At 34.0% G+C, this 14,830-nt stretch overlaps 2 protein-coding genes across 9 annotated transcripts in view; one reads left to right on the forward strand and one right to left on the reverse strand.

Moving 5' to 3' along the window:
* Nucleotides 1–2,183, forward strand: part of CHODL (chondrolectin) — a 263,500-nt gene extending 261,317 nt beyond the window's left edge. For all 8 annotated transcript variants that reach the window (XM_039857338.1, XM_039857335.1, XM_039857336.1 and 5 more), the window contains one exon: nucleotides 779–2,183. In XM_039857338.1, the coding sequence (XP_039713272.1) occupies nucleotides 779–863 (85 nt within the window). In that variant the 3' untranslated portion in view covers nucleotides 864–2,183. The remainder of the gene's footprint in view (nucleotides 1–778) is intronic.
* A 2,285-nt stretch (nucleotides 2,184–4,468) lies between these two features.
* TMPRSS15 (transmembrane serine protease 15) overlaps nucleotides 4,469–14,830 on the reverse strand; it is a 106,898-nt gene continuing 96,536 nt past the window's right edge. The window contains exons 21-24 of the mRNA XM_039857326.1: nucleotides 12,697–12,878; nucleotides 11,301–11,396; nucleotides 8,690–8,829; nucleotides 4,469–4,624 (exon numbers count right to left, since the gene is read on the reverse strand). Coding sequence (XP_039713260.1) covers nucleotides 4,469–4,624; nucleotides 8,690–8,829; nucleotides 11,301–11,396; nucleotides 12,697–12,878 — 574 coding nt within the window. The remainder of the gene's footprint in view (nucleotides 4,625–8,689; nucleotides 8,830–11,300; nucleotides 11,397–12,696; nucleotides 12,879–14,830) is intronic.

Here is a 14,830-nt window from a genome sequence, read left to right on the forward strand (position 1 = left end):
TGAGGATTCATTCTCAGGAAACTAAGCCAAAAAGAGTCTAGACCTTGATAGTAGTCTGGTATACAATGACTTGATATGCTCAGGAACAGGCGCTTTTGCAGGAGCCCAAGAAGTGGCCCGTTTACTGAGAGAAGATAGCACAGCCCAAGACATAGGTGGAAAACGTGGGCTCAGACTATATCTGGAAAGAGTGAGGTTCAATCTCAGATCTAGGGGAACTCAGACACCCAGAAGTTATCAAGATCTGAATCTGCTTTGTTGAACTACCTTGGTTTCAAAGGCTAAAACAAAATTAAAGGTTCAGGGATTAGGTGACAATTTTAGGACAGGAAAACTGATGGAAAGAGGGAAGCAGGAAGGCCTTTATACATAGGACAAAAGCACTATTTTGATGATTTAGCATTAAATACCATATATATTAATGGAAGAATATTCAAAAAGCAACATTTCAAAAAGTACAGACCAGAGAAAATGAAAATTTATTGGTGATTACAATGAAAATTATGGCATTGTGTTAGACATATCTGGTGTGTCTCAATTCTAAACTATAAAGGATCAAACAGAATGATCTTGGTTTTTTTTTTCATTTCATATGAACTGCTTACCACCTTTACATACTGGAATAATCTAGAATTTTTGTAGGAATGAAAAAATAAGCTGGTGAGAGAAGAAGGACCTTTTTATACTAAGGCTCTGAGATGTCTCCATTTGGACCAAGACAAGCCTAGTGTGCTAAAAAACCTCATACATTGAACTTACTTCTTCTTATGTCTTTCAGTAAAGGAAGAACAAAAACTAGCCCAAACCAGTCCACACTGTGGATTTCAAAAAGCACGAGGAAAGAAAGTGGCATGGAAGTGTAATAATTCATTGACTTGGCTTCAGACAACAGAGTTGTATAATTCTGGATCTGTGTAAGGAATGGCATCAGAACATTAGCTTGGAATGGCTTGAAATCTCAAAGGATCTGCAAGATGAACTGTAAGCTCCCCCTTGAGGCAAATGTTTAAGTGATTTTTCTATGTTTATTTCATTTACAAAATACGCTGTGCTAATCATGGAGTGAGACATACTTATTTTGCTAAATGATACACCTAAATTCTAGTAAATGGAATGGACCATGCAGATAAAATTGCTTTCAACACATCAGAAGTATGTGTGTTGAAAGAAGTTATTTTTGTTTCTTTTACCTTTCATAGGTTGTGATCTAGTTAATGTAATGTAAATTGTATTAAAATTTATGGTGTGCAAAAATATTTTACCTTTACATAAGTGTTTGATAAAAGTGGACTGTTCTAATATTTATTTTTATGGTGTTTCATTTTTCAGTACATGCTGTTTAAGAAATTTATCCCTGTTGTCAACTGAATTCATACACACAAAAATGTATTACTGTAGAGAAAGTTTCTTATCTAAGAATGGTTCATCTTCTTTCAGTTTCTCTGCTTTATATCGATGTGTAGGAAATCTCTTCAGAAATAAGAAGCTATTTCATGAACTGTGGTATAAATCTACTCGAATATTTTACTTAGAGGCAAGAATTGTCTAATTTCAATTGTGCAAGACATGTGCCTTACAATTATTTTTAGTTTAAAATTCAACAGATTTTGTAATAACTTTGTTAATGACTATATAAACAATAATATACTCAATCTAGAAGACACAAAAAAGTGGCATACACAGCATAAATCATATGTCTTCACATGTTGCCTATATAACCACAAGTAGCTGTCTGAGGGTTCTGCAATCAATTTGGTCCCTCCCTTGCACACAGAGCAAAGAGGGTTGTTTAGGGTATGGGACTGAAACTGGAGGCAGATAGCTGCATAGTTCGGCTAAGGTTTTTTTTACTAGCTCCGTTTAGCCTCTATTAGTGTATAAAGGGGTTTTACAATTGGGACCAGACGCATGGTCACGTTGCTGTGGAAGTAAGCACAGCACGCTAACATTTTAGCAAAGAAAGAAACTATGAGTTAGTGTGAAAATGGGCTGGAGGGCATCAACGATCTTATGTTCGTTGTTGAGCATTTGACTGGGAGAGTAAACTGGGGCTCCTTTCTGTCTTATCTCCTAGTTTCTTCAATGCTTGTGGCTCTTTCTTCTCGAGAGTTGTAACTATCTGACCTTCAAATGTCCCTGTGCTCCTTTTAACCAAATAAAGAGTTCTTGTTTCTGAAGAATGATCATCAGTGTTGTTTAAATCTCTCAAGTGAACAAAAAACAGATATGTTTGCATCAATACATGAAGATGAAAACAAATTACTGTTTAAGGGTGGTAAGAATGGAATTTGTGGTAATAGAGCATTTTAAAGCTCATCTTTTTCCTGTCAGTCTTTTCAGTTAGATAATAAAGAGCTTTCATTAAGGCAATTTACAACTAGAGTTAGCAAAACTAAAAGGCAAAATAGAAATTAGTGGGCCTTGGCCCCTTTTCAGCTGCTTAGAGACTGAGGGAATGGCAGCTGCATTCTAAGCTTAGATCCGCCCACATTTAGCACTCCTCTTTCTTTTCTTGGCTACCCATCTTTCTGGGAAGAATGGGAAACCAGCTGCTAGGATTTACCTCTTCCCACTAGGCTACCACCATGCATTTCTTCCTTTAGTCAGGACTTGATGGAACGAGACTAGGCTTTCCCCATTGCCTCCGCCACCCATGACTGTAACAGCTGCACGCAGGAGAGGCAAAGTGATGGGGAAGGGCCTTGGCTTTGCCTTTTATCTTGATCCAGGTCTGGATGACTCTTCTGGTATTAATTACTGGACTCATAAGTTACTAAGAGTGGGACAGTAAACTTCTCTCTTATTAGAAGATGGCAGTGAGACTGTCCTAAGCATTTCTTAAAATTTTAGCTGAACTTTGAAAAATAAAAAGGAATATGTGGTGTGGGTATCTGTTGTGAATATTATGTATTTTCAGAGCATACTGCTAATATGTGCTTTGAAATGCAGGTGAATTGTGGAACAACATTTCAGGTAATACAATCAAACAATACACCATACCCCTGCTTCTCCCTCCTTCCTAAGAATTAGGAACAGGTAATTGAAAAGGTCTTTAAAAGAATAGTGTGTTCAGGAATTCCTGATTTTTGTCCTAAGAATAAATTCCACAATTGGTTACCAGGAATTTATAGTCTTCAAAGCATCTGGCAAAGCCTTCTTTATATGATACTGTTCTCTCTTTCTCTGACCAGTCCCCAGAGAGAGGCAGTCATTTATGACAACCCATGATTATCTATTGTCTCCTCTTGCTGAACTTTCAGGATCACTCCCACCTACATGATGGTCCTCAACACCTCCTAAGTATATCAATAATGATCATTCCTTTTGGGCGTAGCCCAAGTTTTGTTTCTTCTATAGGCCAATCTACACTGATCGATCCTGTCTTCCAACTCCGTTAAACCTTTCTCTTTTATTACTTTGGACCATGTACACCCTTGCAAGAATGTGTGTGTGTGTGTGTGTGTTTGTGTATGTCTCTCTGTGTGTGTGTATGTGTGTGTATTAAGAAGGTATAAATTTTGTCTTCCTTAATAAGTCAATAGATTTGTGTAGTAAGCTAAATTGAAGTTTGCACTTACTCTGGAAATGATCCAAGAGATTAAAGCAGTGAAGCAAATTCATTTGTTCCACATTTTTGGCCTTCAAATGGGCAATTCAGCTGTGTTTAAATAAGTTTTTGCACATGTTAGAAACATTCACTGTAACATTTATGAGAAAAAAACATTTTTAATAGTTGCATTTGTTTGATACATCTGATTTTTTTTTGAAAGTTAAAAAATACTATCTTGAACTAAATGGACAGTATGAATAATCCAGGTAAAAAATGATCCAATAAAGGAATTACAATATCAGTTAATTTGCCTTTTATTTTGATACGAGGGCAATATGTAGACTTGTGCTTGTTTACTTTTTAATTAGCTTGAGAGGAATGTACAGTTTGTCCATGTCTGTGATGTAAGCTTACAATACATATTTTTATGAGTGGGGAAACCATTAAGAATATGATCAAGATGAACTGGAAATGCATTTGGATAGAAAAGCAAGAAGACTATTGAGATTCTGATAATAGCAATCTAAGCTGGAACTAGATAATTTACAGCAGTTTATTTCAAACAATAACATCCTTGTGCAAAGAAGTTTATATCACTTCTTTTCCTAATTTTGCTTAAGCTGTCTTAAGTATATAATATATGCTTTAAAATAACATTCCTTTAAATAAGAGAATATGATAAAAATGTTTAACGCAAAAGAAACTGTAGAAAGAAGAGCTGCCCACCAAAATGTATTATTTTAAAGTTATTTAGTATTGTAAAGATTAATTTAGCTCCTCCCCCGACCCCGCTAGCATTTCGGTGGCTTAGGTAAGAACAATTTTAGAAACTATTTTTTTACAAAACTCTCAACTTCCATGCTCTTTAGAATGGAATGGGAAAACCGCCTGATTTTCCTGTTTGGTTTAGGAAACATTCTAATGGAGAAAGCTTTGTATCCATTCTGTGAACCCAGGCACCCAGGCATACACCCCTGGGCGATTAGGCAGTGCACACTGGTATCCGAATGATGTCACACCAACCAGGAGCCACCTGTTGTTTTCTTGGCACATTAGCGGTCCTCCTGAATCCCCCTAAAGAGTGAATTACAGAAGAAAATTGCAAGTGTGTGGTCAATTGGTAAAACTGTAGAAAATTGTTTTTAGCAAATCAATTCAAAAATAAAGATCAAAACTATGATTTAATTGCAAGTCCATTGTAATATATGTCCTCACCACCACTCTAGGTCAAGAATGAGAACCTTTTGCTACTCAGTAAAAACACAGAAAAACTATGATTTAAACATCATATGTAACTTTTTATAATGCATTTTTATAATAAGAGTTACCTTACTTTCTTATGGCATTTTTAATGTGTACTGAGAAATTCTCTAAGGCACAACTATGAGAAGCATCCCAACCAAAATACATATTAAAAGCTTATTTTTTAAAATGAAGAGATATGTTCTAAATATTATGAAGGGCTTTGTGGGAAAGACAATTATTCCGTATTATGTGATTTAGAAAAACTAAAATCTCAGTGTAAAGTTGATTTTAGTTCTCTTGGGTAGCATTAACTTTTGGCATTAGACAAATGCAATCAGATTTGAAAGAACATTTCAACTGAAACAGGCAAATCTATGATATAATTTCTAGTGATATAATTTCTAGTGATAGGTACACGTGTTTTCATCTGAGATTTCAATTGAAGAAATGTTTTTAATTTTCATAAATATTAATATTAGCAATTCCTAGTCACATTAATTGCATAGGTTTTACTTGCACATGCCTATTCCTGTGTAATGCAAAGAAATACAACGCAAACATATAGTACCATTAATGACAGAATTAACAAGTATTTTTTCATATTAATTGTGTAAAATTTAAATTAATCTGCCTTTATATATATATATATATATATATATATATATATATATATATTTGAAATTATTTAAAGCTTTGTGGGTTTTTTTGTTTGTTTGTTTAAAAACACTGGTCCAATAGCTTATTTCAACCCACAATTGATATTAGAAATATCTTGAGAGACTTTTTTCCTGATTTTTTACTGTATTTGAGACCTGTATTTAAGGGGAAAATGTGGTCTATAAAATCATCTTTTTGGGTGCAGAGGTGCATAAATTGCACTGGTAACCATAGGCTACCTCTATTCTAGATGTAACAAATGTGTTTAAGCTGTTTAAAGACGGGTACTAGGATTTTTATTTTTGAACCCTAAGCCCCTAGTCCATAATATGGGTTCAGAAATATTTATAGAACAGTATCAATACAAGGTAAGAATAAATACAGGATCAAAATTATATGTGATTTAGAAATTATTAAAAATAAATCTCAACTGTTTTGATATTTTTGAAAAAAAGTCATTTGGCTTTCTTCAAGTTATCTAAAATAATCTAAATTTTTTGATAGTTAGTTAAAGCCAGATACTGATTACATGAACAAGGATTTTTAAATTACCCAGTTTATATCAGCTGTCGTTATTCAAAGGGTCCACCAGCAGGCTTGGTGCCCAGCAGCTGGGTGGTGTGTCTGGTTGAGAGACCTGTATCTAATTCTTATACTCCCCATCTTCTAATTACACCATTTAAGTTCAGTTTTATAACTTCTATTGGTCTTAATTTTCTGATGTGTTCAATGAAGATAGTTCTTTTTCCGACTATCTCAGAGATGTGTAAATACTTTGAAAATATGAGTGAGTGTCTGGAACATAAAGTATTAACCTAAAATTTATATTTCCATTAGACGCTATATTTGTAAAACAACAACAACAAAAACAAAACCCAAATCACCACATTCTTTGATGTCTGAGGCTAACGGTTGATGACTATTTTTGTTTAGAGTAGCGGTTCTTAAATTTTAGTGTATATTAGAATCATCGAGGGTCTGAGAAAATGCACATTGGTGGGCCCCACCTTTAGAGTTTCTGATTCAGTAGGTCGGTGGTGGGGTCTGAGATTTTGCATCTATAACACGTTCTCAGGTAGTGCTGATCTGCTGGACTGGAGGCCACACTTAGGAGACCACTACTATAGAATAAAGCTGTGAATGGTTAGCAAAAAAGGTTTGCTCTTTGTACCATTCACTTAGTTTTGTACAGGGAGGATATTCTACAGCCACTCGTGGTGCCTTGAAATCTAGACAACTGCCATGCAAATGCAAGCCTTCGGTAAGCTCAAAGATATTCAGAAATGTGTGAATGACTAAAAAGGCAAATGACACTATAGGGGAAAAAATAATGCTTCGAAGAGCTTAGCCAAGTGATGTGTCAATAATAACATATTCATAATTTTAAATAATGTATTCCTATTTAATCTATCTTCTTGTATAACATATTAAAGTTGAGCAAAGAAAATCACATGACTCAGGACTATTGATTGCTTAGTCATGATAACATTATACTATACAAGTTACTGCTTTGTGTGGGAGCTTTCTTACATGCTAATAAACAACATGCTTAGACTCTAGAAATCAGAACTGAAAATAAGATTTCAGAGATCTAGCATGCATTACTGGTGTAACCCCAACATCACTGGGATCAACGTCATATTTTCTACCTTGTACTTGGGGTATCTGCCACATAATCCTCATTAACTGTAATGAGGTTGTCCATCTGAATTCCCCCCTGAACAATAATGCTATGAATCACCCTCCAAGTGGCACTATATCTTACCTTTAGCAAACTTTTCATTTTAAAAGGAAATATGAGACCCAGAGGTCAATTTTAAATGTGAAGAAAGCTATTCTTTTTGTCTTGAATTCACGAGTTCATCGAAGAAAGATAAATGTAAAGCTAAGCTGAAAATTTAACATGACTTGAGACATTGATTTAACTAGAGAATACGTATATAGATTCATCTGCTTAAATGTCTGTTAAAAAATCTCGTATCATGTCAAATTATTATGACATTTATGTATTAATATACATAACAGTATTTACACTTAACAAGTAAAACCATTTTCCCATGGTATCAATTGCTACATTTGTAAATTATTTGTTTGCTCAGTACTGCTATCAAGTTTAATCTACTCCAGTGGAATTTAATGCATTAATATTTTATTAATTTTCAAATATAGAACGTGACAGAAAATTTATTTACAACATCGCATAATAAAACAATATTTTCGAGGGCTTACTTAGTATCCTACATGTGGTATCTTATTTAAACACTCAATAAAGCTTGAGTGAGTTGCCCAAAGTCTCGCCAATAAGGGTCAAATGAGAATGGTCTGAGCATGGATCCACGTTCTTCACTACCACTCCACGCTGCACTGAAAAGGAAGTATAATTCTACGATCTAGCAGAATTTACTTTTTATTTGTTGAGTGTATGTGAATTTCATGGAACTAATAGATTATTTCTAGGTAGTAGATGTTTTTGTCTTCATTGAGGGGAGTTTGTGGGTAAGAGTTTTCTCTGAAGGTCACGCATGTCTAAAGCTATTGCTCCTTCAAATATATTGCAGTTGTGACATGCAGCGAGTTCACATTATTACTTCTCTACAATGAAATGTAAAAGATAATATGAAAGTTCTAGGATAGGAGTTCCAGAACCAGGCTTGTGCCAGGCTATTGAGTTAAGTTCTTTATTTACCTTCTTGCAAGTAGTTAGCTGTAAACTAGTTCTAACCGCGCTAACCAGGTTGGTTTTCATCTAGAAATTATTTTGCGTCACTGGACATCAAGACTGTGCTCTAAATCAGGGTTCAGTATCGGAGGCTATTAGACCAAACTGGCCCTGAGACCTATTTTGTTGTTCATTTATTTTAAGTCTGCGGGACTTTTAAAGACTTGAACTTTGAAAATAAATGTTTTTGGCTAAGGTGTATCCTCTCCAGCTCACCCCTAGGCCCACCGGTGCAGTTTACCTGGCTGTCTCCCATTTACACATTTTATGTCTCATCTCTAAAGACATCTGTTTTATAACTCTTGTTGGTAAAAATTAGTTTTTTTTTAATGATCAGGTCCACCTAGGAGTACTATGTAAACAATCTACAAATAAAAGCGAAAAGTCACAGTTCTGTAAAAGAAAATAGGAAGTTAAGGCCCAAATGATTTATTTACTCCTGAATCATTGTTAAACAATGAAATCATTATATTGCAATGCTTTCTGGAGATGTAGGGTGAGCAGTTTTGCATATTTACCTGACAAGAATCTATTCCTCCTTCTTCGTAGCCTGCACACACCATATTTTTTGTAATATTGTATTCTGGCATCTGCTGTTGGCATTTCTCATTTGATAGAAGAGGAACATCAGCATCTTGCAATATGTTTACAGTGGGACCTGCTCAAAATGGATATTGCAGCCAGACAGTCAGAAGTGATCAACATGCATCACTGAATGAGCCACTGTCAGTCTTATTTATGTCAACAGTTCACTCATTATCTAGTACTGTGTGGATATGTAATGGAACTAAATGCTAAACCTTATGCTTTAAAACCATAATAAAGCTCATTCATGGGTTTTGCTAAATGAATAACAGTAAAGCACTTCTTTAGTGCCCAGGGGCTAGCAGGAGGAGTGGGTTGGACCAGACAGTCTTTAGGCATTTTCAGTAATTTTAAATGGTTACAGTATTGCTCATGGAGGGTGGGAGGAAGCCCACCAACACAGAGTTTCATTCAAGGAAATTAGCAACAGCTCAGAAATCAGAAGTGCTTTTCATTTGGCACCTGAAGAAGTACTCCCTTATAAATAACTGTATTCAGCTCCTTGAGATGCTGCATGAGTGAGCAGGTGCACATTGGACAAAAGACAAAGCTCAGATGAACTGCGCCCAGGTCTAAGGGCAATCAGCTTGTCCTCCACATACAGGTGAAGAAAAAGGCAGGTGAAGAAAAAGGAGGCATTCTGTAGCAGGGTGTACTTCCATGCTTTTTGTAAAATGACTCATCTACTGGAAGCACGATCTCTATTTACTGAAATACTAATCCCGGGAGAGAAGTAAAATAAACAGGTGTCTAGTGACTCAGAAAAAAAGACATGATAAGCAAATCTATTTATTAGCAAATCTATTTGGCTCCTCAAGAGAGGCAGAAAGTTTAATCTACACACTGAAAAGACAGAAAACGAACAAGTGTTTGTGTGTGCGTGTGTTTTAGGTGCAAAGCGACATAGGTAAATGTTTAATAACTGGTTTTCAAGGAAAAAAGCCCCAATGTGCATGGTCTGCCAATTTGCCTGGTATAAACACTCTAACCATAGCTTATTTCAAGGTACCAGCATGACAATGAATATGGAATTGGGAGATGTGTACAAATGGCTATTCCCAGCTGCTGCCAGTGACTCCAGCAGCACACTGTGGGGGACTTTTAAAGTTTAACAATGAACTTTCTTAAGAATGCAAATTAGAGAGGTTATGATGCAGGAGAAAATTGAGCATCTCACTGTCATTCATTCTATGAAGATCAAGGATAGGCTGGGAGACTTACGTTTCAAAATAAAAATCAAAGCTGATTTTGCTGCTTGTCAAGGAGTAAAAAATTGGTTGGGTGTATGACAAAACTCTTTGGTAAGGAAAATTTGAGCAGTTCTCGTTTATTTAATATTTATTTGTTAATAGTAGTTGCATGAGAATAATTGAGAATACATATTCACACACACACAAAACCCCCCAAAATCAGTAAATGTATTTCAAGTTTACTGCCTTAATTTAATCAATTAATATCAATTTATTTCTTCTTGGTAAATAATATGTTCACGGTTTTTCTATGAATTAGTCAGTGTAATATACTTAAAAAGGAGAACTGGGATTTTATAAAATGAAGTAGCTAGAAACCACAAGGCAGAGTTCATAAAATTCATTAAAACTGCTGTCACTCAGGAAATATTTAAACATGAGCTGACTGTTTATTCCTAAAGGAAATTGAGCTCAGATACAGATTTTTTCTTGGCTCCATACCACTTTTATAGACCTTTCTTAAGTCAATTAAGTACATATCTTTAGCAACAATAAGTAACTGTGAGCCAAGTTTACTCAGCTCTGAAAAAAAAAATACCCTTCTGGAATAAAGAGTCTTAAATTTATCTGTTATTGGATAATTTGTTTTGAAAAGTCTACATTGTGGTCATAAATGTCTTTTAGTTTGAAGTCTGATAGAGAAAATATCTATCTAGAAATCATTTTTACTCTTTAGATTTCAAATTTAATAAATCATGACATTTTTCAAGTGGAGGAAATAAAAGAATATACAGTCCTTGACTTCAATACATTTTTATGGACAGCAGACATTAGGCATTTTCGGCAGCATAATGAAATTGCAGTGGAGAAACTTTGTCGGAATCATCAAACAAGGGTTTGACCTAAACTTTATAATCCCTTTTACAAAAAGTAAGAATATTTTAGCTGTGAATACTTTGCTTCTGGGACTTGCATCTCTCCAAAAGATTTAAATACAATTAAATTTTGTAAATATCATGGAACTGTTGGTTATATTCATTTTAATAGGTGTATCTTTCCTCTTTATTAGAGTGTTTATAATACCAACATTAGATATTGAGTTTGGGGGATGCTTTAATTCCCCTCCAATAAGGATATAGTTTTATAATATGAGCTACACAATCTGGAAAAAAATTTTGTTAATGATACGAATATACAAAGTGAATATTTGGCTGACAGTGCTTGTAAGAGATATTGCAGAAAATTGTTACAGCCTAAGAGCTGTAAAAAGTGTTGAAAAGAGTCAGAAGATAGTGCAATAGCATATATTTTTTTTCCAATAAACATTTTCTGTTTTTCGAATCTGATAATTTACCTTGATATACAACACTCCCCCAGCCAGCAATAGAACAAATTTTGCCTGCAGGAAAAAGCTGATTTTCTTCTGGTAAGCAAATAGGTTGTATATAATCTGAAAAACAAAACAAAACAAAAACAACAACAGACCACACGTGCATTTTCAACAAATTTTAAAAAATCCATCAGTTTTAACATTTCATCCAAAACAAATTGTATTTTTCTTCAACTTGATGTTAGACATCAATCTTGGGGGAAAGAAGCATCTCAGACTTGTCAGCACTTCTTTGACAATGGATTAGGTACCTCTGGTGGCCTCTTAGGATCCTCTACATTGCTTCCTAACTACTCTTTTATAATGTAAACAATGTCCGAGTTCCGGAGTTAATCATTTTTATTTTTAAATAATAGAAAATAATGCTTAATAGTACAACAGAAAGTAGTTCTGTGACAGTCTTGGTAAGGCTGTTTTTCAGGGTCAATTAAGAGGGACTTGGGCAAATGCTCTGAGTTTTTTCCCGACCCCCCCAACCCCCGCACACTTATTTCCACATTGAAAAAACTGTTAGGCAATTGTTTTACCGGGCATTTACAGAAGCGTTAGCACTGGTTACTGACTTTTAAGTAAAGCTCTTCTCCAACAATTTGCAAGTCACCTGACATTTAATAAGCACCCACTACATGTAAGACCTAGAGCAGACTCAAAAATGAATCAGATTTGGTGCTTACCCTCAAGGGCAGGGCTATAAAACTAACCACAGGAGTAGCCTGCCTTTGGTAAGTGCTGTAATACATGTGGAGATCAAATCCCATAAGCACAGAGACGGCAGCGCTTTCCCCTAACTGGGCTCAGAAGGGTCTTCAAGATAAAGGTTGGAGCTGAGCAGAGCCCTTCAGGATAAAGTTCACTCCTCAGGTGATTTGCACGTTTTCTGGATATTTGGAGGAAGTCCTCCATCAGCCACTTTATTAATATTATTGAATCTCCTTTAAAATCTTTATTTTATGGATAGCAATTCTTACTCACTTTACTATTGGAACATATGCCCTTCTCTCAGTTTGTCCTTCTCTAGCTATTGTGGCAGATGAACCTGCCATTCTTTTCCATGAGAAATAGAGAAAGCGTACATTATAACATGGCCTATTTTCTCTGGGCTGCTCCTTTGAATTTACTATTACAAGTGGCTCTGAGAGTTTTATTCTAATGGTCAACTTTCTAGAAAGTTGGATTTAAACACCTTGAGAAGGTAATTTAATATATTTCTTTCCAATATTTAATTCCGTTTCAATTACAATAATTTCCAAAACAAGTTATTCAACTTTCGTGGACTATTAATGCATTGGACTGACAATATTTCAAATCTGATTTTGAATTAATTTGAGCAGATACGATGACTAAAAGTGATTTATTTTACCTGTGTAATTCACTTTAAATTCAAGATGCATCATGGCAATGTCATTGTCCTTCATCCGTTTGTTGTAATGTGGATTTATGACAATTTGGTCTATCAACCGGGTTACTACATGAGGAGAAGTGAGATTCGATGTCATATGCAGGCCTAGGATCGCTTTCCACTTAGATGGCTCTAAATTTCTCCTGAAGATTATAATAAAGAAACATAAGAAACTCTCTTTCCACTGCAGTTATTTCCTAGAGGTCTTCATTTAGGATGTTCCCATCCCAAAATGTTCCTGAATTTCTCTGAAGGATTCTGCCTTAAAAATATTCCTTTAATTTTTATTTTTCTGACTGGACCACAGAAGAAGCCTTGATTAATGTTAATCTCTCTTTATCACTTCTCTTAAATCATCTCTTGATCTCTAGTTGTAAATTGTGTTTCTCAACTTTGGTTTCACATTAGAGTCACCCGGAGTGCTTTTAAATACCACTGATATCTGCTTCCTCCTTCCCTAGATCTGATTTGATGAGCAGTCTTGGATGGAGCAGGGGAATTTTTAAAAACTAATTTTTAAATTAAATCTCCAAATTTATGCTAATGAATGGCCAGGTTTGAAAACTACTGCTTTAGAGCACAATGCACTGTGGAGATGGCATCTTGGTCCAGGGTTTCTTCAGACAACCACAGCAACTACTGTAGTAATGGAAGGAAATGTAGGAGCATTTTTCCCATTTAGAGAGGCATTGAATTCACACAGAGTTAAGGTAACCAATAAAAGTTATTATGATGCTTATACGAACATGAATAATTTCAATATGCAATGAACCTGAATAATTTTCGTGTACAATATTGGCCATTGATAATGTGTTAGTAAAAGGTAACATTTATATTATATGACAGATTAAATTGGATATTATATTTTGAAAGTGTGCAGGAGCTTTTAAATGTGCTATCGGCCAGCAACATTTTCACTCTAAGAAATTACCAGTGAATAGCTGGAATTATGCCAATTAAACCATATTCATTATGAAATCAAAATTCAATAACTTCAGTTATTGCAGAGCTAGTGATTTAATTCTTATTGGTTGCAAATGCCTAGTTTAATATGGTGTTGGACTTGTTGGGGGGGGCAGTGGTAAGAAATTATATAGACACAGAAAGGTTTATGGAATAGGACTTGAGAGATAAATGTAAATGTTTGAGAGATGTTGGAGAAATAGTTCCTTCCCATAGTGCTACTCATAGATGCAAACATGCAAAAGAGGCTATTTTCTATGTAGCACAATGACAATTTTGGAAATCACTAAAAAAGTTGCTGTACATTGTATTTAATTACACCAGTAGCTTGAAGCATGTATGTTTAATATTCAGAACCTGAAAATAATGAGAAGAAATGATTATTACTAAACTTTGTGCTACCTATAAGCTCTCTCATATCATTTATATTTATACTTTTATATGAGGTACAGTACTTACAATAGAGAAGAATTTGGGAGGTTAGGCACTCTTTTTCTGAACTACATTATTTTATTATTGATTTAAATCTATAACAAATAAACTACCTATGTCTCTCAATTTTTGTGAGATTATTTTTTAAGATAAAATATGTACAAAGCACTTAAAGAGACAATTTTATCATTTTCGATAATTACATGTACACTATTAACTCTACATAATGAGCTCATACTGCCTTTGAACAAATTTTATCAGTTATTTAAATGTTACACCATTAATATAATTGATATTATTTATAATTAATATAATACACCAGTTATATAAAATGTAATTATAATTACATTTTATATAACTGTAAAATGTATAATATATATTATACAATAATGTAATATATTATTATATTATATATTATATAATATATATTATAAATATATATTTCTATATATTATATAAATGTATATATATTATACATTTATATAATATCAATTTTATATATATTTAAAAAATACATTTTATATGTATATAAATATATATATTATAAAACTATATATTTATATATTATATAAATGTATAATATATAGATTATAAAATATATATTTATATATGTTATATAAATATATATTATAAAATATATATATTTATATATAGCATATATAAATATATATTTATATACATATTTATATATATAAAATAT

The sequence above is a fragment of the Pteropus medius genome, unplaced genomic scaffold, assembly GCF_902729225.1.
Source record: "Pteropus medius unplaced genomic scaffold, Ma_sr-lr_union100, whole genome shotgun sequence".
Classification (NCBI taxonomy): Eukaryota; Metazoa; Chordata; class Mammalia; order Chiroptera; family Pteropodidae; genus Pteropus; species Pteropus medius.